Here is a 27,590-nt window from a genome sequence, read left to right as displayed (position 1 = left end):
TTTCTGGCTGTGGGAACACCTGCTCTTTATTCTGAAGATCAAAGCGAATGTTAGGAAGGCCTTTTAGAGACCTGAAGCTCCAAAGGAAGAAATAAACATAACAGAGTTTACTGACTGATCACAGGAGATTAAGACACTGGGCTGGGCCATTAGACACTCAAACAACTAAAATTTTTGCAGGGAGAGCTGGTGGAGATATTCCTGGGGCCAGGGAGGGACATGGGGGACAAAGCTAGGAGGTAGGCAGACTGGCTTACCTGCTGCATAGGGGAGGTTGTACTGTGCTGGGAGCAGCGAGTACCCCAAGTGGTGGTGGTGGTGGTGTGTGGACATCAGGCGCTGGGAAGGAGAAGTGCGGGGCCGGTCGACGCTGCGTTCACCCCCGCCTGCTCCCCCGACGCTGCTACAGCTGCTACCGCCCCCAACCACCCCACAGCCTCCCCGATCTCTCTCCTGAGAAGTTTTATCACTTATCTGGAAAGGAAAGCAGACACACAAAAGCACTGCAGTGAGTGAGACACACCCACCCCACAGCGAGATGCCTGCATCTTGCATTATGATGCTAACATTAAGAACATGAATGAATCTAGGCGCCGCCCTGTTGGGTCCTCCTCGGCCAGCTAAGCTGCACTGTGCTCTGAATGTCAACTTGCCCACCTTCTCCCAGACCTCAGCTCTGCTCTTACTGCGCTCTGCCTACCAGCCAGCGTGCCCATACCTGTGCTTCCCTTACCGTGGGAGACTTGCTCTTGTAGTGACTGGCATGCTGCTGCAGGATGTCCAGGGCTTTGGACTCAGAGCTGGCTTTACAGCTGACACTGGGGCTGGCCCGTGCCTTCTCAGCATCTTCGCCACCTGAAACCTTGCTGCCGTATGGGGAGAAAGAGTAGCTGGAAGGCAAATAAGAACCTGGAGAAGGAGAAACAAAGTGGTCACAGGACAGGTGAGGTGGGCAGTTGGCTGTGTGAGCGTGGTTAGGCGGGTGTTGGCATTCCTGGCTTAGGCTAACTGGGCTGAGGGGAGTGGTTCGTGCTTTTGTCACTGAGAGCTGCAGGGAGGTTCTCTGAGGGCTGTTGGGAACTCGCCCCACTTCCCCATTCCTGCAGCCAGCTATCCCAGATCCCCTAGGAACCTGGAAACAGTCTCAGGTGATCTGTCTTGGAGAGGGGTCACAACGATGTGGGAAGATCAGAGAATTGGGAGCCAGATGGCCTCACGATTACCTCTGAGACACAGAAGCTGGGAAACCTTTGGCCATTTTGAGCTTCCACTTCTCCATCATCAAAGTAAAAGTACCAATATTTATTTTACAAGGTGATGAGGACAATTAAAGAAGACAGTGCACAAATCACCCAGGACAGTGTCTGAGACACAGCAAGCACTCCCACAACAAACGGGGCAGTGATTTTTCTACAGACGGGGCAAGTAACAACAGAGAAAGTGGTATCTTGAGGGTTAGGCCATTTCCCATGTCACTCTACTCAGAGTCTGCCTTACAATGATGTCACCATCAAGGCTGCTGCGAGGCATGGGTTCAGGAAATGTCTCGCCACCCTCAAAGCAGCTTACATACTTCCCCCTCCAAAGGCAGTAGCAGCAGGAAGAGCGACTCTCTCTCCTAAGGAAACTCTGGCTGGGCTCCCCTCGTCGCCTCATATGTTGTGCCCCCTCTCTGCCTGGTTTCTGATCCTGCAGCTGAACGGGATGTTGCACTGGTCTGACTTTTATCTGTTCCCCACGTCTTCCCTGCTACACACTGTGAGCTCCTTGCATGAAGGGAGCAGATCTTCCCTGCCTCTGCTGTATTGCACACAGTGCCTAGCAGAGTGCAAAACGCACAAGGCCTGGGAGGGGCAGCGCTTTACCTTCAGTTACCAATCACAATGCATTATACAAGCAGCTTGAATGAGGGAGAGAGAGGTGGTCCCACACACAGACTAGGGGGCACTGAAGGAGCTATGGGCTCAAGCAGACCAATCCACACATGGACATGAACAAACAGGGCTGTCCTCAGCGCAAGCCCTTGAGGGCTGAGCAAAGACCTCTGGCTTTAAACTCTGCGCTTTGTCTCCCTTCCCAGTGAACAGAACGGCAGCTGGCCCTGGGGTGCTGTACCTGGGTAGTTCTGCATCATCACAGCAGGCATGCCCCGGTAGCTGGGGTGGTTGGGGTCATAGGACTGGCTGTAGGAGTAGCCGTGCATGTAGGGAATGTAGGACTGGTGCTGGGTGAGGGGGGAGGACACAGGCACATGGACACTTGGCCGGGGCTCCTTGCTCCCAAGGCGGGACTCCTCAGACGTGGGCAGCTTGCAGTCACTACTTGTGCTTTCCTTCCCATCCTCCTTGGGGACAGAGTCCTTACTCCGACTCCTTTCCTCCTTCAACTTGCGGTCCCGCTCCTCCTTCCACCGTTCATCCTCTGACTTGATGTCGGAGTACTTGGCAGGATAGACATACGTCCACATCCGGGGCTCTGCCTCCTACAGCAATCACAGAGTGAGGACTGAGCGATGCACAGATAACCCAGGGATGCATTTCCAGCCCAAAGCCCCAGCAGAAACACCACAGTGGGTACTGCCCAGGGGCAGAAAAGGATCTTGTCTCTATTGATCTTTGGCTACAATCTACCTCTGGCCCTTAATAAATAAATATCTAATAAATAAATAAAAAGAAAAGCTTATTTGGAAGGAAAAAAGGTTCTGCCATGGCATTGTGGCATAGGAGATAAAGCTGTCACCTCCAATGCTGGCATCCCATATGGGTGCTGGTTCATGTCCCGGCTGCTTCACTTCTGATCCACCTAGCTTCCTGTTAATGCTCTGGGAAAGCAGCGAAAGATGGCCCAGTGCTTGGGCCCTCCCCCACACACAGGAGACCAGCAAGAGGCTTCAGGTTCTTGGCTTTGGCCTGGCTCAGCTTTGGCTGTTGTGACTACATGGGGAATAAACCTGTGTGTGGAAGATCTCTTCAAATAAGTCTTAAGCAAAGCAAAACTTCGCTCTCCTCTCCAAGGGATGCTGGGAGAGAGAAGGGAAATCCCAGTGCTTGGGCCCTCCCCCACACACAGGAGACCAGCAAGAGAGAGAAGGGAAATCCACCAGGATGTTATGTTCATGGGCTAGGACAAATATGCTGGGGCAGTGACTCCTGGGACGAGGCGCCTGGCCCTTCCCAAGGCTTGGTAAGTTCATTACTGTAGAGCAAGCTCAGGGGGTAGAAAGCTGTCCCCGAAGTCAGAGGGAGGTGTAACTGCAGCCCCAGAGAACAAAAGCCATTCTAAGTCTCATTAACAGAGCACGACATGAGTCTCTCAAGTTCTTAGTTCTAACTCTATCAGCAAAATCCTTTCTGAGGGCAGGCACTGTGGTGTAGTGGACTAGGCCTTTGCCTGCAGCACCAGCATCCCACATGGATGCTGCACCTTGCTGCTAAAATACCCTGGATGGCAGTGGGGAATGGCCCATGTGTTTAGGCACCTGCACTGACTTGGGAGACCTGGAAGAAGCTCCTGGCTTCTGGCTTCAGCCTGACCCCACCCTGGTATTTGCATCCGTCTGGGTAATGAACCAGCAGATGGGAGATTCTTTGTTTCTCTTGCTCTCTAACCATTTTTTCAAATAAAGGATAAGTCTTAAAAAAAAATCCACAAACATTAAAATGGGTTACAAAAATCCAGAATAACTAAACTTGTGCCCCTCACTTGCTTCATCTGAGCTCTGTGGAAGTCCCACCTAAGCACAGCCCTGGCTGGGAAGGAGGCAGGAAGCTTAGCCAAGAGCAGCTCTGCTTCCTCCCAGGGCCACGGTTACCTGTCGGTACCAGAGTATCGGATCCACCTCGGCCTGTCGGCCACAGTCAACACCTGGCTTAGCCTCGGAGGCCTCCTTGCCGAGGTGGCTGGCCTCGCTCAGCTTCCCTTTGAGGCTGTCGGGGGCCTGGCTGGGGAGTTTTGCAGAGTCGTCCATCTTGGGGATGATGACTGACTTGGCAGGGTCGGCGCCCGGCTCCTTGGCCTTGGTGGGCCCCGACTTGACCAGGTCTGTCAGGCTGGGGGCCTTGGTGAGAGTCGGTGGGACTGATGGCTTTGGCTTCCACTCCTCCTTGAGGGACGCCTCCCGCTCCTTGAGACCCAGCTCAGCCTTCTTGTCCAGCCCCCGCTGCTGTGGTGGTGGTGGCGGCTGCTCCAGGCTCTGTCGTTTCTGCTGCTCTTCGTACTGCTGTCGGTAGGCGCTGTTGGTGCTCAGCAGGTGTGCGTGGTAGCTCTGGTCGCTGTAGCCGTAGGGGGGCACGTAGGCATACTGGTTGTAGTAGAGCGACTGCATGTACATGTTGGGCCGCTGCTGGATGACTGAGGGCTGCTGGCCAGAGGCGCTCAGCTCTGCCTTTTTCTCCTCGCACACGTCATTCTTCACCTTGCCCTCTAGGCTCTCGGGTTCTTCATCCTTTTTGGCCTTCAAAGTCTGGCTCTCCACTCCGGCCTGGCTGCTGGTGTTCAAAGCCCCAGGGCTGGACTGGGCGTAGCTTGGAGAGTAGTAACTCTCAAAGCCTTGGTAATAGGGAGACTCTTTGCTCTGTGGCTGAGGGGGGAAGAGAGTTTTCTTGGCCCCTTCCTTAACCAACTGCTCAGAGTCCTTTGACTTGACACTGTCCACCTTGCCCTCCCCGTCCTCCCCTGCGTCAGAGATGTCTGAGTACGCGGGGCTGTTGGTTTTGACAGAGCTGGCTTCAGCTCCATTCTGTGTTACCACGTGTAAGGGTGTGAGGGGCTGGGTGGGGGTCGTGCTCTCCAGGCGGCTGCCACCCCCGATGGAGGGGCTGGGAGCATTGTCCGTGAAGCTGTAGATCTTGTCAGCTTCTGCCTTGATGCTGGCCAGGCGGCTCTGGTGGGGGTCAGAGGAGCCATTTAGGAGGCCCTCCATTTTCATCCCGTCTCCAGAGGATTCCCGGAAGGGGCTTTTGCCATCTTCTGCTCGGCACACCTTCCCAGGGGTCAGAGGACTTTCAAGGTCCTTGGAGGAGTCCTTCTTTTTTTTGTCTTTCTTTTTCTTGTCCTTGGCCGGGGTCAAGGCAGGGTTCACTGTGAATGGTTCTCCCATGACAGTGGGCTTGGGCTGGATGGGCTTGAGTTGGGGGCTGTTGGGCATGGCATGCACCACGGTTGTGGCCAGGCCTGCTGAGGAGCCTGGGCTGGCGGCCGTGAAGGTGGCCGTCTGCAGGGTGTAGATGGGCTGTGGTGGGAGGGCAGGGGCGATGGGCCGGGCTGATTTCAAGCTCTTGGAAGGAACCTTCTCTGGCTTCAAACCAGAGGGTTTTTTGCATTTTTCTTTGTCTACACACTTCCTCTCCAAAGAGTCAAAGGCATCATTGCTTGTTTCATCCATCACCGAGGGCCCGTCATCAGAGCCGTCATTGGATAAAGCCCCAAGGTCCGTATCCCCTTCCCCGCTCAACTTTTTCTTACAGAGACCTTTTGTGCTGAATTTGCTTGAAGGAGAAGGGCTATGGGGCTCCACGAGCCGGACTTTGGGGGTGGCTGAGCGGGCAGGGGACAAGGAGCCTTTCTGAGAGCTGGCAGCACCGTTGCAGCCAGTGAGGTCTGCATGGAGGCCTGGCTCCTCCCCATACTCGCTGTCTCCATCTGCTTCCGGCTTGCTGTCGTCATCTGTGTGGGCATGAGCCTGGTGGTACTTAAGCCCATTGATGTGCTTATACTTCTTGTTGCAGTTGGGGTGGGGACAGTCAATCAGAACAGGGGAGGGACAGTTTCTGTCCAGAACAGTGGGTTCTACTTTGGTCCCAGGAAGGGGCCCAGAGGCTGAGCCCATGGAATTAGTACGGACACGCTTGCTCCCTTTGGAGTCCTCTGAGCTTGAATTCAGTTCCATGTCTGAAAGGGGCTTATTTTTGCGCTTATTTGCTGAGGAAGGGCTGGCTTTGACATCCTCGGAGGCGCTGGTAGCAGTGGGGCGGTGCTCTGAAGAATTCTGGCTGCCCCGACGGCCTTTGCTGTTGGCTCCAGCCCGGGTTTTGCTGCTGCTGCTGGTCCCTTTGCTGTCCGAAGTGGCGGTCGTCTCGTTGACAGGCGTGTTGCTGTTGGGACGCATGCGTTTGCCTCTACCCCGCCCATTGCGCATTTCCAAGTCACTGGTGGGGGAGTCACAAAACCTTGGCAAAGGACAAGCACAACAGGGATTAGTAAGAAGAGGAAATACCTTCCAATCAGTTTAGTTGTAGCCTCTAGATGACCCCTCCAGATGGCAACTATCATTTTCCATGAACACGGCTTATTAAAAGACTTTGACTGTGTGGGGACGGCATGAAGTGGTGAGCTCCTAGGAGGCTGTGTGCTAGGTGTCAGTTATTTCCAGATACACAACTCAAGTCATGCGGAGCTCGTTCTAGAAGACACAGAGCAGTCATGCCTGTGTTTTTTATATACAGCCCCAGTCATGGTTCCAGAAAGGACATTATTAACTAACCAGGAAATTGAGGCCAGCCAAGCTAAATGATTTGCCCAAGGTCACAGTGTTGATTAATGACAGCACATGACCAAAATCTAGCTCAACACGTTTTACTCTGCACAATTTACTACAAAGGGAGATAGGTAGAACACAGCACCCATACTTAAGGGGCCCCTAGATGAGTCCTGAGCAAGACAGGGACACTAGTACGGGAGCTCTTTGCATGTCTGGAGGTCTGCCCCTAGGGGTCATGCCTCACTGGCTCCAGAGTCACTTTTCCTGGAGCTCAAATTACTATTCAGGATTAACCCATGCTAAAGGTGGTTCCCTTGTAGATCTGACTCTCTTGTCCCAGGGGCAACTGGAACTCCTGGGGCAACTTTTTTTAAAGGGATGGGAGCCATAGCCATGGTAGAAAAACGGTAAATTTCATCAAATATCTCCTTTGAGCCCCTCATGGAATTTAGTATTTCCCTGTTACTACCTGGGCATTCCAGTTCTGATATCTCTGGATTCTCAGATTGTCAAACAGAAGTGAATTTTTCAGAAATCCAAGGATAGAATGAAAAGAACTGGTCTTAGTTCATCTGTTTTCGACTCTTAGCAGGATTCCTGCTTGTGAATGTACTGAACATAGTCTCAAAATACTCCAAGTTTCAAGAAACCAAGTTCACAATCTGTTAAAACCAGGAGGCATTACCATAATCATACCTTGAAAGAGCAAGTGGTGTGGAATCAAGGACTTTACACTGTTTTTCCTTGGGATCTTTCTGCTTTTATTGGATTCATGGGAATAATGAGCAGTTAAGGGGTTCTTGCTGATCTATGTAAGCATGTACGCATACATGTATGTATCTCCTTCTGAGAGGCAGACAGACAGCAGCTCCTATCTGCTGGTTCACTCCCCAGATGTTGCAATGGTGAAGGCTTGAGGTCTGAGATCCAGGAACCAAACCCAGGTTTCCCACATATATGGGAGAGATCCAGCTATCAGAACCATTGATCCTGCCTTACAGGGTTGGCAGAAGAAGGTGGAATCCTGGGACTTGAACCCAGGCACTATGCTATGAGATACAGTTGTTTCAATTGGAGTTTTAGTTGCTAGGTCAAACACCTGCCCCAAGGTAAAAGGCTTAAAAATGTTTCTAAAATGGGGGTTATTCTACAACATAGTATTGAGTACTTTGATTCCCAACTGTTCTGCTTCTAATCTAACTCCTTGCTGATGTAATGGCTTAAAAGATGGCTCAAGTACTTGGCCCCCTGTCACTGACATGGGAAAATCCGATGGAGTCCCTGGTTCCTGGCTTCAGCTGGGACCAGCCCTGGGCCTTGCAGCCTTTGGGCAGTAAACCAGTAGATGAAAAATCAATATCTTTCCCTCTCTGTAACCGCCGTACCAACAAACAATATCTTTTCTAAAAAAATTAATTCTCTTAAAAAAAAAGATTTATTTATTTATTTGAAAGTCAGACTACAGAGTCAGACATCTTCCATCTGCTGGTTCACTCTTCAAATGTTGCAATAACCAGGGATGGGACAGGCCAAATGCGGAAAGCCAGTAGCATAAACCTGGTCTCCCAATTGGGTGCAGGGGTCTAAGTGCTTGGACCATGTTCTGCTGTGACTCCACATGCACTAGCAGGCAGCTGGACTGGAGAAGTAGCTGGATTCCAGCTGGTGCCCAGTTGGGATGTTGGCATCACAGGCGGTACCTCAACCCAATACACTACAATACCCCTCCCCCATCAATAATTTTTTGAAAAATTTCCTAAAATGGTAACTCCTGAGTTTATTAGTAAAGTACAGGTTAGGCCACTACCAGCATTTCATATGGATGATGGTTTATGCCCTGGTTGCTCAACCTCTGATTCAGCTCCCTGGCTAATGTACTTGGGAAAGCAGCAGAGGATGGCCAAAGTGTTTGGGACCCTGTACCCACGTGGGAGACCCAGAAGAAGCTCCAAACTCCTAGCTCCTAGCTTGGGATTGGCCAAGCTCCAGCCACTGTAGTCATCCAGGGAGTGAACCAGCAGATGGAAGATGTCTCCTTTGTCTTTCCTTTCAAATAAATAAACCAAAATAAATAAATAAATAAAATGTTGGGGCCTGGCATATTAACATAGGAAGCCAAACTTCCATCTGCAGAGCTCGCATCTCATATGAGCACTGGTTTGTTTTTTAGCTGTTTTATTTCCCATCTAGCTACTGCTGGTGACAGTGGAAGCAGTGGAAGACTGCCCAATGCCTTGGGATCCTGCACCTGCATGGGAAACCCGGAAGAAGCTTCTGGCTCCTGGCTTTTAGACTGGCTCAGCTCCAGTCATTGCAGTCTTTTGGGGAGTGAACCAGCAGATAGAAGATTTCTGTCTTTGCCTGCTTTCTCTCTATATATGATTCTGACTCCCAAGTAACTAAATTTTCAAAAAGAATGTTAACTGGACCTGGTGCAGTAGCCTAGTGGCTAACGCCCTCACCTGGCATGTGTCAGGATCCCATGGGTACCGGTTCTAAGCCTGGGTGCTCTACTTCTTGTCCGGCTCCCTGCTTATGGCCTAAAACGTTGGGATTCTGCATCTATGTGGGAGACCCATAGGAAGCTCCTGGCTCCTGGCTTCAGATTGGCTCAGTTGTGGCCATTTTGGGAGTGAGCCAGTGGACAGAAGATCTTTTTGTCTCTCCTCTCAGTGAATCTGACTTTTCAATAAAAATGAATAATCTTTTTTTTTACATTTTATTTTAATTTTAATATACAGTTCCATATTCCCTTATCCCCTCCCAATTCCTTCCCCCTACCTAGTTCCTCTATATCATTACTAACATATAGTTCTTCATACTCAGTCATATGTCCATCATTGCAGGCATGGACAATGGCAGAGAGTCCAGCAGCCTATTGTCAAGATATAGTAAATAGTTTCATTGTCCGGAAGCAGAAATGCATACTACACTGCATCCTCACATCTGGATGTTAGTCTGCATTTCACAGCTACTGTACATTCCCTTAAATGAAAAGTCATGATACAAAATCAATAATAGAAAGAAAAATAGAAATTTACAATACCATGAAGTTAAATGACATGTTACTAGATATGACAGTCTCCATTTCACAGCTACTATACATTCCCTTAAATGAAGAGCCACAAAACAAAATCAGTATCAGGGAGAAAAAAGAAATTAACAACACCAAAAAGTTAAATAACTTGCTATTAAATGACTAACGTGTAGCTGAAGAAATGAAAATCAAGAACCTTCTTGAAGAAACTGATGCCACTGCATGAGCTACGAGTCACTGAATGATTTAGTCAGAAGAAAGTGTTTTGAAGAGATGAAACCAACAGAGAACAACAAAATCCATGTGATATAGTGGTACTTTGGTCCTGTCATTTTAGGAATGGGTTGTTCATTGTTTTAGTCTCCTGTTGTCATTTTACTGGGATGTTCTTCCCATTTACCTTTGGTTTTGGTAGGCGCTATTCCTCTTCTGACAAGAGAATATCTTGAAGTATCATTTGTAAGGCAGGTTTGAAAGAAGCAAATTCTTTTAACTTTCTTTACTCTGGAAGAATTTTATTTCATTTTCAAAGACGAAAGAAAGCTTTGCGGGGTATGTTATTCTAGGCCGATAATTTTTTTCTTTTAGACTCTGGAATATGTTACTCCATTCTTTTCTGGCCTGTAGAGTTTCCTGTGAGAGATCTTCTGTGAGTTTAATTGGCATTCCCTTATATGTCAATTGATTTTTTTCATGTGCACATTTAAAGATCTTTTCCTTATGTTCAATTGAAGAGAGCTTGATAATCATATGTCGTGGTGAAGACCGCTTTTGATCAAGCCTGTTGGGAGTTCTGTGCCCCTCCTGGATCTTGTTTCCTAATTCTTTCTCCAGATTAGGGAAAATTTCCCTTATTATTTCATTAAATACATTTGCAAACTCGGCTTCTCTTTCTGCACCTTCCGGGACTCCCATAACTCTTATATTTGGCCTCTTACTAGTGTCTTTCAATTCTTGAATACTTTTTCTTGGCCAGATCCAGCTCTACTTCCAGCTTTTTGTTTGCTTCCCCCTGGTGACAGGAAATATCTTCCAATTCTGGGATTCTTTTGCTTGCTTCATTCTATTTTGGAGACTCTCCACTGTACTTTTCATTTGCTCTACTGTGTTCTTAATTTCTGATAAACCAGCCTTGATTTGCTTTCTTGCTTCCTTAAATTCTTTGAACTCTTGCATGAGCTTCTCAGTTTTGATCAGAATCTTTAAAATGAGTCTTATGGATTTTGTGTCCCCTATTTTCTCGATGTCTCCCTCAGTTAACTCTGAGGTTGGCAAAGGGTTTTGCTCCTTTGCAGACGAGTTTTTGGTAATATTCATTGTGCCTTTGTCTCTTCTTTTGCTCTTGATCATTGTACTTCTGGTTAGCAGAGTCTTCTTCTGGCAGGTTTCTAAGCTGTGTCACCCACAGGTCTACAATGCAATTTTACTTACTGCAGTTGGTACACAACTTTTTGCTTGCAGCCAATTGTGCCACAACCTCCAGTGAGTTCCAGGTCTGGGTTCTTATGTCAGATTTCCACCATGGCCTCCACAGCCCCAGCTCCTGGCTCACCACTCTCCACCTCCTATGATACCGTGCTGAGGCTGCTCCGTTGTCTCTGCAACCTTTCTCCCACTTCTGGTTACAGCAGGTCCCAGGATTAGAGAGACACCAGGTAGCCAATATAATTAGGTTGTTGGTGGTGCTGATCTTGTTGGAACTTGTTTGCCATTAGGCCTGGGTGCCACACAGACCTAGTTTGACCTGTATGATGCCACAGTCAGTATTATTTTCTTGTGGGACCGGTGCAATACACGGACCTCAGTGAGTTCTCGTGAGCTCAACACATGCACATTTCACTGTTGTCCCCTGCAATCCCAAAGCTATTGCCTCAGTGCACAAAATGGCGCCTGACATACCACCACTACTGTTATTAATCTGCTGGCCGTCAGATCTGAGGGCTACCCAGACCTGCCCCTGGTGGAACCCATGGAATTCCATGTCGTTGCAGTTCACTGAGTCAGAAATGAGCTCACTCTTGCTTAGCACATACTCAGTCTTTCCCTTGTCCTTTCTTCTTTACGCAAAATGGCGCCCAATTCAGCTCTAGGGGGCTGATGGGGCTATGAAATCCTCCCTGTTCTCACATCGCCTGTCTGGGATCTGCTGCTCTGTCTCTGCTCCTGGTCAAATCAAACAGACCAGCAGGACAGTTCTTTGTCTGGGTTTACCTCCCAAGCTCCCAGTGAAAGTCCCTTCCCACTTGGTTGCTGGTGGAGTTCTGGTTGCTGGTGGAGTTCAGATCACTGTTAGCTGAATGCTGCTGGAGAATCAGTCACTGCAACACCACACTGATGTGCCCGCTGCTTTCCTGTGCCTGTCAGTCTCCAGGAACCCCTCTGCTGTTGTTCTGTCCTTTCCTATTTCCTGGAATGTGTCCTCTGTGCTTCACCCCGATTAAATGTTTTCCGTCTGCTTAAATGTGTCCTTACCCTATTCCGCGATCTTGATTCTCCAAAAATGAATAATCTTTAAAAAAAAAAAGTTAGCTACCATTTTGAATGTATAGATATTTTAAAAGATTTATTTATTTTTATTAGAAAGGCAGATTTACAGAGAGAAAGAGACAGAAAGATCTTCCATCCTCTGGTTCATTCCCCAAGTGGCTGCAATGACTAAAGCTGAGCCAATCCGAGCAAGGAGCCAGGAGCTTCTTCCAGGTCTTCTATGTGGGTACAGGGCCCCAAGATTTTTGGCTGTCCTCAACTGCTTTCCCAGGCCACAAGAAAAGAGATGGATGGGAAGTACAGCAGCCATGACACAATCCAGTGCCCATGTAAGATCCCAATGCTTGCAAGGTAAGGATTTAGCCATTGAGCCACATCATCAGGCCCTGAATATGATTTTTCCCCCATGGGTACACCTATTCCATTAACAAGAATGGAATTCTACCATTAGCAACCAAATTGTCCCAAATAGCAACCATTATGATCAGTAAAATAAGTCAATCCCCAAAGCACAAATATATGTTCTCTGGCAATCTTATATATGCAAAACACAAGATCAATAGCCCTTTCAAATTCAATACTATTTTTTGCTACATCTCATGGGTTTTGATATTTTTAATTTCTTCAAAAAATTTTTTTTTCTTGTTAATTTCTTCACTGACTCATAGGTCATACCACAGTATTGTTTACTTCAAGAAGGTTTTTTATTTTCTTTCTAATTTCTTGGGCGACACATTGATCATTCAGTAGCATGTACAGTAACTTCATGTTGCTGTAAGTCTTCTATTTTTCTTCCTGTTGGTGATTTTGTTTTATGGCTTTTCATTTGAGGGGATGTATAGTAACTGTGTAATAGAGATTATCATACCAGATGTAAAGATACAATGCAGCATGCATCTCTACTTCCAAATCATAGATGGACTCCCAATGAAACTGTTAAATAGATCTTGACAATAGGATGTTGGACTCTCTGCCATTGTCCATTCCTACAATGTCAGGATATACTTAAATAGCAGACTGATGGACTTATGACTCTTTATGAAGGACTGTACTATTGTAATAATATAAGGAAAATCAGAGGGGGTGAAGAGACTCAAGGAGAAGGGAAGGGATATCCCTGAACCTATGGAACTGTATCATAAAATAATAATTAAATTTTAAAAATATTTATTTTATTTTTATTGGAAAGGCATATTTACAGAGAGAAGGAGAGACAGACAGAAAGATTTTCCATCTGCTGGATTACTCCCCAAGTGGCCAAAATGACCAGAATTGAGTTGATGCAAAGTCAAGAGCCAGGAGTCTCCTCCACATCTCCCAGATGGTTGCAGGGTCCCAAAGTATTGGACCATTGTCTACTGCCTTCCCTGCCACAAATAGGGAATAGGATGCGAAGTGGAGCAGCTGGGACACGAACTGGCACCTATATGGGATTCCAGAGGCGTGCAAGGCAAAGATTTAACCACTGAACCATCATGTCAGGCTCAAGAACATAATTTTTAAAAGAAACTTATGCATGTGGAAATTGCATTAAATGGTGAGTTCCTAGGATACCAGTTTTATGCTGATGGCAAATTATTCCCTAATATTTGGGTTCCCCAAACCCTAACAAACTGTGTATTAGCATTAGTAAAAGCTGTAAGGTCCCTCTGATTGAATGTCCATTTTAAGGTCAAACTACAACTTGAAGAGGTCCTTATGAAGCCTATCTGGTCTAGTAAAATTTGTAAAATTGAAAATGTTCCTAAATTTAATGTTCTGAGAAATAACTACTACCACTATCAATATGGACCAAACACTTGTTCACCTGTAGTTGAGACTTTATGATCTTGGTCTGAAGGTTACATCAGCAAGAAGCCAGAATTTAACAGTTTCAGATAAAGCATTAAATAGGATTTCCTCCCTGTTCTCTAACTCACACCATACTCCACACTCCCAACACTTTAGTCTATAATTTACATGGTATTCTTCCTATTACATGAATACCAGCCTTCCCTTGTCTCTGTACTGTAACATCCTTTCAAAGCTGGATGTATAACCCTGGTAGGAAGCTGATACAAGGTTTCACTGATTGGAGCAGGTCATTCTAACATAAACTGAGCAGCTAAGTGCTCACCTTGGGGGTGCCCAGTCATGCCGTGTGCAGTCCAGAAGCGTACCCACGTAGGTCTTGTTCCTCCACGTCACATTCACGACCAACATCCCTGAAAAACATGATGACATTGATATAAGCAAGACAAAATTTGTTGGCCACTGAGAAGAGTATCCTATGTTTGATTTTTTAAATTTTCATCACAAAGTCAGATATACAGAGAGGAGGAGAGACAGAGAAAGATCTTTTTTTTTTCATTTTTTTAAATTATATTTTTGACAATCTTTACATAGCTAATTAGGGTAAAAAGGTTCAAGGGCTATAGGAAAGTGGGTAAGATTATTATTTCCATATTATTTTATTATTTATTATTATTTTATTATTTATTATTTTATTATTTCCATATTATTATTATTAATATTTCCATTATTATTTCCATATTGTTTCCTTCATGTATCTAAGGTAAAAAGGGATATTGAGGGAGAAACCCCACCCAGTTTCCCACCCACCCCAGGTCCTGGATGTGGGGCATGCTCTGAGATCCTTGCTTAAGTGGTTTTGATAGTTCACCAGTTATGAATTGCTGCCAGTCTCGCCACTCCAAGCACTATAGGTCATTGAAGAATCCACTGACTGACATAGTCCATCATAGAGTCTCTGTTTGTCCAGTATTTTGCTGCCAACATATAGCTGAGATGGTTGATTGACCTGTTCTGTCTTGTGTCTTTTCTTGGTTAGGGTTCTGAGTCTGGCATTTCGATTGGGGAGACCCCCAAAGAAACTTTATCTGAGGTGTTCTCAAACCAGATTCTTGTATGTACTAGCAAGTACAGGGCCCGGCACAGTCCATCGCCCCCATCAGCTGGTAGTTGCAATTGCTGGGTTGGTTCTGTTTTCAGCCCCGACTTCCACTGGAACCAATGGGTGTTGCAGTCTAGCCTGGTTCTGCCCAAAACACACTCGGCACTCACATAAACCAGTGGAGCTGTAGCCTAGCTAGAGTGACTCACAATAACCCCCACACATGCTTTAGGCCATCCTTGACTGCTTTCCCAGGCCACAAGCAGGGAGCTGGATGGGAAGTGGGACTGCGGGATTAGAACCAGCGCCCATAAGGGATCCTGGTGAGTTCAAGGTGAGGTCTTTAGCCTAGCCACTAGGCCACACTGCTGGGCCCTCCAAAGGTAACATTTTTATAAAACTGGAGAACAACATCATAACTATGAAATGAACATTGAATCAGTAAAGGTAATAATGTTTCTACCATCTCTTACCTTACCCGGCATTAGCCCCTGGCAGCCTTTCTCCAATTTTGTGATCTCAAGAATGGGATCTAATGCCCGGCGGCGTGGCCTAGCAGCTAAAGTCCTTGCCTTAAACATGCCAGGATCCCATATGGGTGCCGGTTCTAATCCCGGCAGCTCCACTTCCCATCCAGCTCCCTGCTGTGGCCTAGGAAAGCAGTCAAGGATGGCCCAAGGCTTTGGGATCCTGCACCCATGTGGGAGAACCGGAAAGAAGTTCCTGGCTCCTGGCTTCGGAATGACTCCACTCCAGCCGTTGCGCTCACTTGGGGAGTGAATCAATGGACGGAAGATCCTCCTCTCTGTGTCTCCTCCTCTATGTATATCCGTCTTTCCAATAAATAAATAAATCTTAAAAAAAAAAAAAGAATGGGATCTAGATAGGATAATACAATATATGACCTGTTAGGATTGGCTATTTGTCAATCTGTAATTATCAGGAGAATCATTCAATTTAAAGTATGTATCAATAATTCATTCATTTATATTTATGAGCAATATCCTACGGATGTGCCATAGTTTATTTTACCATTCACCTGTTGAAGGTATCTGGGTTGTTTATTATGAATGAACGTACCACATACACTCAGATGTATGCATGTCTTTGTGTAAACATAAGTTTTCATCTCTTTGGGATAGATGCCTCATTGTGCAATTGCTGGGTCCTATTGTTGCCACAAGTTCAGTTTTTAAAAAAATTCTTTTCCAGAGCAGTCATACCCTCCCCCTCCTTTTAAAAAGACTTATTTATTTTTATTACAAAGTCAGATATACAGAGAGGAGGAGAAACAGAAAATAAGATCTTCGTCCGATGATTCACTCCCCAAGTGAGCACAACTGCTGGTGCTGTGCTGATGATGTTGCTTATCTTTTCCTGAACGTATTTGTCTTATGTACAGCCTCCAGTGAAATATCTGTTCATGTCTTTTGTGCATTTTCTGATTTGCTTTTTACTGCTGAGGTTTAAGAGTTCTTTAAATATCACAGATAATAGACCTTTGTTAGGTATTTTCTCATACTTCATCTATATCATCTTAACAGGGTTTGCCGCAGAACATCTAAAATTGAGATGAAATCTAATTAACCAATTTATGATGTTACAGATGATATTTTTGGTGTCAATTTTAAGAATTCTGTGTAGTTAGGGGCCTAGTGCAGTAACCTAGTCCTCACCTTGCATGCACTGGGATCCCACAGGGGCGTCGGTTCGTGTTCTGGTGGCCTTGCTTCCCATCCAGCTCCCTGCTTGTGGCCTGGGAAAGCAGGTGAGGACGGCCCAAAGCCTTGGGATTCTGCACCTGTGTGGGAGAGCCAGAGGAAGCTCCTGGCTCCTGGGTTTAGATCAGCTCATTTCTGGCCATTGTGGCTATTTGGGGAGTGAATCAGCAGACAGGAAATCCTCTTTGTCCCTCTTCCTCTCTGTACATCTGATCTTCCAATAAAAATAAATCTTTTTTTTTATTTCTAAAGAATTTTGTGTAGACCTAGACACTAAAGATTTTTTTTGCATTTTTTGACTGAAAAGGTTTCTGTTTCTGTTTTCTGAAAAGGAGTCTGATCCCATTTTAAGTCAATTTTTATGAGACTTGATGTTCACTTGTTCCAAAGGATTATAGCAAGAATTCAAATGAAGAGCTGCTTCTGCACATTTTTAAAAAGATTTATTTATTTTTATTGCAAAGTCAGGGATATATATACAGAGGAGGAAGGACAGAAAAAAGATCTTCAGTCCAATGATTCATGCCCCAAGAGACCGCAGCAGCCGGTGCTGAGCCGATCCAAAGCCAGGAGCCAGGAACTTTCTACAGGTCTCTCACACAGGTGCAGGGTCCCAAGGTTTTGGGCCGTCCTTGACTGCTTTCCCAGACCACAAGCAGGGAGCTGGATGGGAAGTGGGGCGGCTGGGATTAGAACCGGCGCCCATATGGGATGCTAGCATGTTCAAGGCGAGGACTTTAGCAGCTAGGTCACCGTGCCAGGTCTTGCTTTTGCACATTTGCCCAAATTCAACTGGGTACATTTATGTGAATCTACTTCTCAGCTTTGTTCTACTTCATCATCTATGTGCCTGCCCCATTAGAAAGTTACAATCTTGACTACTATAGCTACATAAAGTCAAATTAACTGAGGGGTCTTGAGTTTTCTCATTTACTCTGCATTTTCAAAACCTCTTTTAGCATTTCAGTCCTTTGTTTTTTCATATAAATTTTAGAATAATCTTGTCTATATGTATAAAATATCACACTGAAATGTTGATAGGAATTCCATTAAGCCGCTATATGAATTTGAGGAAAACTGACATCTTCACTTTGTTGAGTCTTACAATTTGTGAAAAAACTGGGGTTAGGGGTGGGCTTGGTGGGGATAATCAGGAATGCCCTGATTAAGCCATGGCATCTATCAGTGTGCATGAAGACTGGGCCTGTGGTGGGCTGACTGGGCTGAGCTGCAGCATCTATCGGGCTGGAATTGAACAGGCAGCTGCCATCTACCAACCAGTATGTATCTTGACTGGCTGGCACACACAGGAGTCTGAGGTCACCCAAGGTGAGGTTTCTTGGAGGACTCCCCAACTAGATTGCTAAACTCAAACCCCTCAGTATCACAAAGTATGTGGTATGACCTTGGAGTGTGTATATTGGGACTGGGCCCCCTCAGTTGCTGATGCCTGTGCAGTAGACAGCACGTCCAGATGTACATGGAGGACATGACAGCCAGCTCACCTAGGTCAGCAGGGGACATGAAGTGCTCCATCAGAGGATGGAAAACTGAACAAGTTGGACAACTCCCCAGGCCAAGCTTTGCAACATATTCCTGGATCAGCCAATAGAACTTGGAAAAATTTTTCAACCCTGGTGCAACAAACTGACAACATCCCAGAAATATTAAAATCACTTTAGTAACACCCTCAGAACACTTCCTCACACATGTCTCCAAGGTGTCATCAAAAAACCATCCTCTCTATCCCTGGATGCTAATGTAGTTTGACAGCAAGAAATGGTATCCTCCCTGTACCCCTCTTTGGGCACAAGAGAAAAAAAAATTATCCCACCCATCTTCCTCCATACCTTGACCCTACCCACCCTAATCAGATACCCACATGAGCATGCATCATTTTGAACTATGTAAATAATATAAAAAGTAACATTAAATTAAAACATAAAATATAAATGTCAATAGCTATTGTAGAAGACAAACTAATTACATATTTTGTTAATCTAGCTGAACTAATTCATTCTGAGTTTTTAAAATAGATTTATTTAGGGCCAGCACAGTGGCTCAACAGGCTAATCTTCCTCTTGTAAGCACTAGCATTCCATGTGGGTGCCAGTTCTTGTCCTGCCTATTCTTCTGATCCAGCTTCCTATTGCACAGGGAGAGCAGTAGAGGATGATCCAAGTCCTTGGACCCTTGCACCCATGTGGCAGACCCAAAGAAGTTGTGGCTCCTGGCTCTGGATGAGCTCAGCTTCAGATGTTGTGGCCATTTGGGAAGTAAACCAGTGGATACAAGCTCTTTGCTTCTCTCTTTCTGTAGATTTGTCTTTCAAATAAAAATAAGTAAATCTTTAAAAAATCAGATTCATTGGGAATATAGATAATCATAAAATCTGAAAATAAGAACAATTATTTTTTGGAAGACAGAAAAACAGAAAGGAAAAAGATATTCCATCCCCTAGTTCACTCCCCAAATGCCTGCAATAGTTGGGGGCTTGGCCAGGCTGAAGCCCGGGACCAGACACTCCAGTCATGTCTCTTGTGTTGGTGGCAGGGACCTGACTAGTTGGGCCATCATCTGCTGCCTCCCAAGGACAGGAAGCTGCATGAGAAGCAAAGTAAGTAGGACTCAAGCCAATCACTTTGATGGAGGATGGACATTCAAGTGAGGTCCCACAAATGGTGTCCTAATCACCCTAATAGTTATGCCAAATTAACTTGGAAAAGCCTTCTTTCATAAGGCTGGTTTTGGATTGACTTTTCACTTCCCTGGCTCCAAGATCTAATCTCCTTAAGGGGGCATTCTTTAGTCTCACTTGGTCAGCAAGCCCACAACTACAGTTTTACTTGGCGACTTTTCTTTCCTAGTTTCGGTCTATGGAGATGATTATTTTGGTTTTAGCCTAGCATATTCTTCAATTTTCTCCTTTTTTTTTTGTTAAAGATTTATTTTTATTATTTTGTTATTGGAAAGGCGGATATACAGAGAGGAGAGACAGAGAGGAAGATCTTCCATCCGATGATTCACTCCCCAAGTGAGCGCAACGGGTCGATACTACGCCGATCCGAAGCCAGGAGCCTCCTCCGGGTCTCCCACGCGGGTGCAGGTTCCCAAAGCCTTGGGCCGTCCTCGACTGCTTTCCCAGGCCACAAGCAGGGAGCTGGAAGGGAAGCGGGGCTGCCGGGATTAGAACCGGCGCCCATATGGGATCCCGGGCGTGCAAGGCGAGGACCTTTAACCACTTGCGCCACCGCCCCGGGCCCTCTCCTTTTTTTTTAAACATTACTTTTTGCTATTTCTTTTGGAACAGGGGAATGTCAAAAGTTTGAGCCCCACTGTCATCTTGATTGAAAATTCCAAGCACATTAAAACAAATGTTGAAGATTTTTGTTTTCATTGGGAAAGCAGGTTTACAGAGAAAAGGAGGGAGGGAGGGAGGGAGGAGAGGAGAGAGAGAGAGAGAGAGAATGAATGAATGATCTTCCATCTGCTGGTTCACTTCCCAAGTGACTCAATGGCTAAAGTTGAGCTGATCCAAAGCCATGTGAGTACAGGGTCTCAAGGACTTGGGCCATCCTCTGCTGCTTTCCCAGGCCATAAGCAGGTGGCTGGATAGGAAGTACAGCAGCTGGAACATGAACTGGTGCCCATAAGGGATTTAGTTCTGGCAGGTGGAGGATTAGCCAGTTGAGCCATTGCATCAGCCCATCCAAGACACATTTTCTATATACTGTATCAAGATTATAAGTCTATAGGCTGGTTGCTGATAGCCTGCAACTCTGTTATCCCATACTGGAATGCCAATTTGAGTTCCTTCTGCTTCATTTCCAAATCAGATCCCTGCTAATGAGCCTGGGAACACAGTATAAAATGGCCCAAGAGCTGGGTTCTCTGTACGCATATGGGAGACCCAGATGGAGTGCAAGGATTCTGGTTTAGGTCTGCCCCAGTCCTAACTATTGTGACCATGTGAAACAAGGAGCAAAAGATCTGTCTCTCCCTTTACCTCTACTCTACCTTTCAAATAAACAAATAGAAAAAGGGCTGGCATTGTAGGGAAATGGGTTATGCCACCACTTGGAACGCAGCATTGTAAACTGAGTGTGAGGTTGGGTCCCTCTAGCTGCTAATGTGCTTGGGAAGGGAGAATATGGCCCAGATGCTCGGACCTCTGTCACCCAAGTGAGGGCTCGGGATGGTGTTCCAACTTCCTGCTTCAGCCTGGTCCATCCCTTGCTGTTTCAACTCCTTTAAAGGAGTGAACCAGTGGATGAAGAACTCTTTACTCCTGCTTCTGTCCCTCTTTTTGTTGCTCTGCTTTCAAATACGTAAATAATAACCATGACAATTTTAAAAATAAAAAGAAACAATAAGATTGTTAAGACAACTGGCTCTTGGTAGGCTTTCAACAAACCAACATAAAGGGTGTACTTACATGAAACTACATGAAATTCTTGGGCATAGCTTTAAATAAGACAGATTCAGTCCTTAATTCTCTTTGGCAATAGAACTTAGGACGATATATCATACAATAAAATCAGGGGGATAGAGAGCAGGATTACCCTACCAGAAAGTCTCATTTGAATGAAATCAGATCAGGAAAAACCTTTGGTTTAGTCAGTTTGATTACGCTTCAAACATTTATGGATCTATTATATGCTACATATTTCTCATATTATACTATCTTGGGCCCGGCGCGGTTATTTTTCTTCAGATTCATTTATTATTTATATTGGGAAGGTGGATTTACAAGAGGAGAGACAGAAAGGTCTTTCATTTATGGTCCACTCTCCAAGTGGCCACAATGGCTGGAGCTGAGCTGATCTGAAGCCAGGAGCATCTCTCAGGTCTCTCATTGTGGGTGCAGGGTCCCAAGGCTTTGGGCCATCCTTGACTGCTTTCCCGGGCCACAAGCAGGGAGCTGGATGGGAAGCAGAGCAGTGGAAACATAAGCCAGTACTCATATGGGATCCCAATGCATGCAAGGCAAGGATTTAATCACTGAGCCATCATGCTGGGCCCCAAATACTTACTGACTAATCATTTTCTGAACAAGGTAGGTTACAAAGAGGAAGCACAATCCTCCCAATAATTCTGTCATTGGAAGACTGTTAAAACTACTTTGCAAATGAGGCCATGAAAGTTCATAAATGGTAAGTAATTTACTGAAGGTCTCATAATTAGAGTTCACATCTTTCAGACTGTAAGGCGTGACATAGCTATCTCTAATGGATTCTCTAGCTCTTTCATTCCGTTTCCCTAGAATGTCCTTTTACCTTCACCTTAGATAAAAGGCATATAAAGAATTGCAGGGGAGCATCCAGATGGGAGAAAGGGCAGAATTTGTACCCTTTTCCAGGGTGCTAGCAATCTTAAGGAAATGGCATTATCTCCTAAGACATAATTAGACTAAATTTTTTTCTGGCTACTAGCTCAAGGATTTCAAGTAAATGTCTCCCTCCAGTTAAGGCTACTTCAATTCTTGCAGTATCAATGGGACTTGTTGTTACTGTATTTTCAATATGAAGAAGGGTGCTGGGTTGCCTACATCCCATACTGTGATGCCTACAACTTTGCTTCTGAGCCAGCTTTCTTGTACTGCACACTCTGGGAGCCTTGTCACTCTGTAGAAGATCTGGGGGGAACTCTAGACTCCGACCAGGCCCAGCGCTGTCTAATGTGGGCATTTCAGGACTGCAACCGGTGGATGGAAGATCTTGAGCCCTTACCTGTTACCTCCCATACCTGCTGGACTCAGGATCCAGCAGAGCTGGGGACAGAACCCAGGCACTCTGATGGGGCTATACTGAATGTCTGTTCCTTGCTTTGTCAATTTAAGTAGCCTAAGACTCCATTTATTTGCAGACAAGGTAGGACTTAGGAGATAGGCACCTCATTTATCAGAGGAGATCAGAGAGAGCAGACATACACTCTGAAGATGAATGTTACTCCTATTCTTGAAACAGCTGGGTAGGAACACATGTTTATAAATCTGGCTTCTTCTGGTGTAATCTGCAAACCTTAGCAACAGTGAATGAGGAAAAAGAAGACAGCTCAGAGTGCTGGAAATGTGAAAGGGAAAGGGAAAGAGTCTAATATGGAAAGACAAAATGGAGGATTGTTTAAATGTCAAAGGGAACACATTTTGCTGAAGTGTAACATGCTTCCTACAAAGGTTCTGAGTTAAGACAGCTGGGAGAATAAGAGGATAGGGAGGCAAAGCAGAACATATTACTTAACAGACCTAGTTTCTCTACTAGGGACTAGCTTTAGGGCAGCAAATAGGTTGAAGATAAAAAATAAATAAATAAAACAAGGGCCCGGAGCAGTAGCCTTGTGGCTAAAAATCTTTGCCTTGCATGCACCAGGATCCCATATGGTGCTGGTTCTAATCCCGGCAGTCCCACTTCCCATCAAGCTCCCTGCTTGTGGCCTGGGAAATCAGTCGAGGACAGCCCAAAGCCTTGGGACCCTGTACCTGCGTGGGAGACCTGGAAGAGGCTCCTGGCTTCAGATTGGCTCAGCTCCAGCTGTTGTGGCCACCTGGGGAGTGAATCATCGACTGGAAGATCTTCCTCTCTGTCTGTCCTTTCTGTAATTCTGACTTTCCAATAAAAATAAAATAAATCTTAAAAAAAAATTATAGCAGGAATGACTAGTGCTTTGTGTTTCACTAGCTGGTTACCTGCATGTTCATCAAGTTCTAAGCACGTAATTTCATTAATCATCATGAGGTTTTGGAGTGCTGACTAGTCTTTTTACAGGCGACCAGTTTGGAAGTGAGGTCTGCAAGTATGGTTTACAAACTTGTATGGGAAGTATTCACAGGCGGCTACAATGCAGACACAAACCCAGTTCTAAAGCAGTACTGCTTTGCTGCAGAGGACATCGGAAACCTTAATCCTTCCTGTATTCAGACTGATCCAGGTCTAAGAGCCCCTCGTTACTGTCTCTGTTAGTACCTAACTGTGTAGCTGATCACGACCTCCTGGAATAATTCTTTCACTTGGCTTCCAGGACACAACATCTGCCTGTTTTTCTCCCTGATCCTAGCTATTTGTGAGGGTCTTTTGTAGTCACTACATGTGTGCTTGAGACAAACTTACATCGCTAGCCTCAATCATTCTCCCCAATTAGAGGTGCACATATCTAATTGCAAATTTGACATTGCCATTCTATGTCTGAACAAGAGACCTCAGACTTCCAGTGTATGCACCAGGATCCCATATAGATGCTGGTTCCTGTCCTGGCCGTCCCTCTTCCCATCCAGCTTCCTGCCTGTGACCTGGGAAAACAGTCGAGGACAAACCAAAACCTTGGGAGCCTGCACCCAGGTGGGAGACCTGGAAAAAGCTACTGGCTTTGGATCAGCTTAGCTCTGGCTATTGTCGCCACTTGGGGAGTGAATCAAATGATGGAAGATCTTCCTCTCTGTCTCTTCTCCTTTCTGTAAATCTGCCTTTCCAACAAAAATAAGTAAATCTTTAAAGCAAAACAAAAAAAAACTTGTTGGCTCAACCTTCAAAAGGCATCTAGATTTTGACTGTATCTCCACTTCTACCACTCCACAGGCTCATGGACTACCTCAATATACATCCTAATTTGTTTTTAGACTTAATCTTTCTCTGACCTAAATATAACACAGAAGCTAGAGAGAAAGTACTAAAAACTAAAACATTTTCTTTTTTTAAAGATAAAACATTTATTTATTTTTATTGGAAAGGCAGCTTTATACAGAGAAGGGGAGAAAGAGAGAGCTTTTATACCCACTGGTTCACTTCCCAAGAGGCTGCAATGGCTAAAGTTGAGCTGATCCAAAGCCAGGAGCTAGGAGCTCCTTCCAGGTTTTCCATGCAGGGTCCCAAGGCTTCTGGCCATCCTCTACTGCTTTCTCAGGCCCCAAATAGGGAGCTGGAAGGGAAGCAGAGCTTTCAGGACACGAACTGGCATTCACATTGGATGTGGGTGCTTGTAGGCAGAAGTTGAGCCATCGCACTGGGACCTATTTCACTAGTTTTTTTTTTTTTTAAGTTTGTAGCGTTAGCCTAGCAGCTAAAGTACTTGCCTTGCACACGTCATATGGGCACTGGTTCTAAACCTGGCAGCCCTGCTTCCTATCCCAGGGACCACAAGCTCCCTGCTTGTGGCCTGGGAAAGCAGTCAAGGATAGCCCAAAGCCTTGGGGCCCTGCACCTGTGTGGGAGACCTAGAAGAAGCTCTTGATTCCTGGCTTTGGATTGGCTCAGCTCCAGCTGTTGTGGCCACTTGGGGAATGAATCAATGTATGGAAGATCTTCCTCTCTATATATCTGACTTTGCAATAAAAATAAAATAAATCTTAAAAAGAAAAACATTTCTTTTAATCAAGAGTACAGCCATTATTAAAGTTTTAAGGAGGAATACCAGTGGCAAGATAACCACTGCTCTGAAATCCTCTCTTACTTTCTCCAGGGGGTAGTGTGTTTATTCAACTCAGAGTCTCAGGGTGCCTGACTGTGGTAGTTACAAATACATCTATAAATGCTTTCACACGCTTGCCTGATTCCCATGGGCTGCTATTAGCAACTTGATTCTAACAAACAGAACATGGTAGAAATGATGAGACTAGGTGACAAAAGACAGTGGCATTATTGTAGAGTCCTCCTTGGCTTTTCCTGTGAATGAACCTGCTGCCACGCTGTGAGTACACTTAAGCAGTCCCAGAGAGGTCTCCATGGCCAGGAATTGCGGCTTCTTGCCAATAACGATGTATGAACCCATACTGCAGATGATTTTCTTGCCCCAAACAAGCTTTTAGATGAATGCAGCTATAGCCAACTGATGGCAACCACATGGGAGATCCTGAGACAGACCACCACTTATGAATTTCTCACCTACAGTCACTGTGTACAAGGGTACTTTCAGAAAATCTGTTTTAGGATAAATTGTTCCTTAACAGCTGATCAAATGGAACAGTGTCTGTCTTGTGTGGATGAAGATTCATTTAACTTATTTACTATTACTTGTCAGACTTTTATTACTGTTGTAATAAACACTGAGATTTAAAAAAAAAAAAAGAAAGAAAAGGTATGAAGATCCATAGTTCCTGGGCTGGGAGCTAGTATTTGTTAAAAGTTACTTTGGGGACAGAAGGAGGGAAGACAGTGTCTGGAGCGATAGCCTAGTGGCTAAATCCTTACCTTGCAAGCACCAGGATTCCCTACGTGCACTAGTTCATCTCCCAGCTGCTCCACTTCCCATCCAGCTCCCTGCTTGTAGCCTGGGAAAACTAGAGGATGGCCCAAAACCTTGGGACCCTGCAGCTGCATGGGGAACCCGGAAATGGTACCACACTCCAGCTGTTGAGGCCATTAGGGCAGTGAGCTAGAGGAAGGAAGATCTTTCTGTCTGTTCTCTCTGTAAATCTGCCTTTCCAATAAAAATAAATAAATCTTAATGAAAAAATGGGTGGGGATGAGTGCTGTGGCTCAGATGGTTAAGTTGCCACTTGGATTGTATGTTGTGGGATAGCCTGAAGTATGAGATGTCAGAGAAAGAATAGAGGATGTTGTAAATCCTACAAGGACCTGGGATGAACATCATACCTAACAGTAACTCCCTGAGATGATAAGCTGAGGCTGTGTGTCAGAGAACAGCTTGTGTTGAGAAGTTGGTTTCATAATTGATGCTAGATAAGCACTTTTGGGGGCAGTGGCTAAGATGATGCTTGGGATGGAATCCCAAGTGAAACGCCTGTGTGACTCCTGGTTGACTCCAGTTCCAGCTTCCGGCTAATGTAGATCCTGGGAGGAAGCAGGTGATAGTTCCAATATTTAGGTCCTTGTCACACGGAAGATCTGGATTGAGCTTTGGGTTCCTGGCTTTGGCCTGGCTTAGCTGTTGCAGGAACTTGGGGGAATAACCCAAGGGCTAGAAAGATCTCCCAATGTCTCTGCACTGTGTCTTTCAAATAAATAAAAGGCAAATATTTGTTGACTGTCATAATTGGTGGGTTAGCGTAGTAAAATAAGTTACAGAAAATAGGATAAAAACTTCTACTTAGGCTGTTGTTGTGGAGCACTGGGTTAAGTTGTCCCTTGCTACACTTGAATCCTAGATTTTCCACTTTAGATGCAACTCTCTGCTAACACACCTAGGAAAGCAGTGGAAAATGCCCCAAGCACTTGGACCACCCCCCCATGGGAAACCCAGGTGGAGTTCCGGGTTCCGGCTTTGACCTGATCCAACCCTAGGCCACTGCAGCCATTTGGAGAGTTAACCAGTAGATGAAAGCTCTTCTCTTCTCTCTTTGCCCTCTTCCACTCTCCCCTGTATTTCTTTATAATAATAATAGTAATAATTTTTAAATAATTTATTTTTTCAATTACTGCTTGAATGTATCAAAACCCATATTGATTAATGAATTCTGGGTTGCAAAAGAGGATTTATTTTTGCATATGTGTGTCAGTGTTCGCAAGTTAAACAAAAACATGAATTAAATGCAATTAAAAATACTTCTGGTTTTGTGTTAGGCTGCTTCATTTACTATCTTCCAACAGCTGCTATTCAGACATGCTGTTTTCTGAATCTGGTAAGAACAGAGAGGTTCTTGTTTTTAGTTTAGTTTTGTTATTCAATTATTTACCCAATTTTAGAGAATTATGCTGTAGCTGACCACTTCGACCCATTCTATTCTTATTTACTTGAAAGCCAGAGAGGGGGAGAGATGGGCAGAGATATCTCAGCATTGTTTCTTTTTTTTTTTTTTAAAGATTTATTTTTTTAATTATTTTTTCATTGGAAAGGCGGATATACAGAGAGGAGAAACAGAGAGGAAGATCTTCCGTCTGATGATTCACTCCCCAAGTGACCGCAACGGGCCGATACTTCGGAGCCTCTTCCGGGTCTCCCACGCGGGTGCAGGTTCCCAAAGCTTTGGGCCGTCCTCGACTGCTTTCCCAGGCCACAGGCAGAGAACTGGAAGGGAAACGGGGC

General features: G+C 45.4%; 1 protein-coding gene and 1 non-coding gene across 2 annotated transcripts in view; both read right to left on the bottom strand.

Moving 5' to 3' along the window:
* ZNF609 (zinc finger protein 609) overlaps positions 1-27,590 on the bottom strand; it is a 204,990-nt gene that overhangs the window by 4,646 nt on the left and 172,754 nt on the right. Inside the window, exons 4-8 of the mRNA XM_040969705.1 lie at positions 14,119-14,206; positions 3,812-6,167; positions 2,116-2,482; positions 734-909; positions 258-474 (exon numbers count right to left, since the gene is read on the bottom strand). Of these exons, the coding sequence (XP_040825639.1) occupies positions 258-474; positions 734-909; positions 2,116-2,482; positions 3,812-6,167; positions 14,119-14,206 (3,204 nt within the window). The remainder of the gene's footprint in view (positions 1-257; positions 475-733; positions 910-2,115; positions 2,483-3,811; positions 6,168-14,118; positions 14,207-27,590) is intronic.
* LOC121149689 lies at positions 26,976-27,099 on the bottom strand. Its single transcript, XR_005882825.1, has one exon. It is a non-coding gene; the product is annotated as a small nucleolar RNA SNORA40 (small nucleolar RNA).

This window comes from Ochotona curzoniae, unplaced genomic scaffold (genome assembly GCF_017591425.1).
Source record: "Ochotona curzoniae isolate NIBS_2020 unplaced genomic scaffold, NIBS_Ocur_1.0 scaffold_4701, whole genome shotgun sequence".
Taxonomy (NCBI): domain Eukaryota; kingdom Metazoa; phylum Chordata; class Mammalia; order Lagomorpha; family Ochotonidae; genus Ochotona; species Ochotona curzoniae.
Note: the sequence above shows the minus strand (reverse complement) of the source record. Positions and strands in the feature narration are given on the sequence as shown.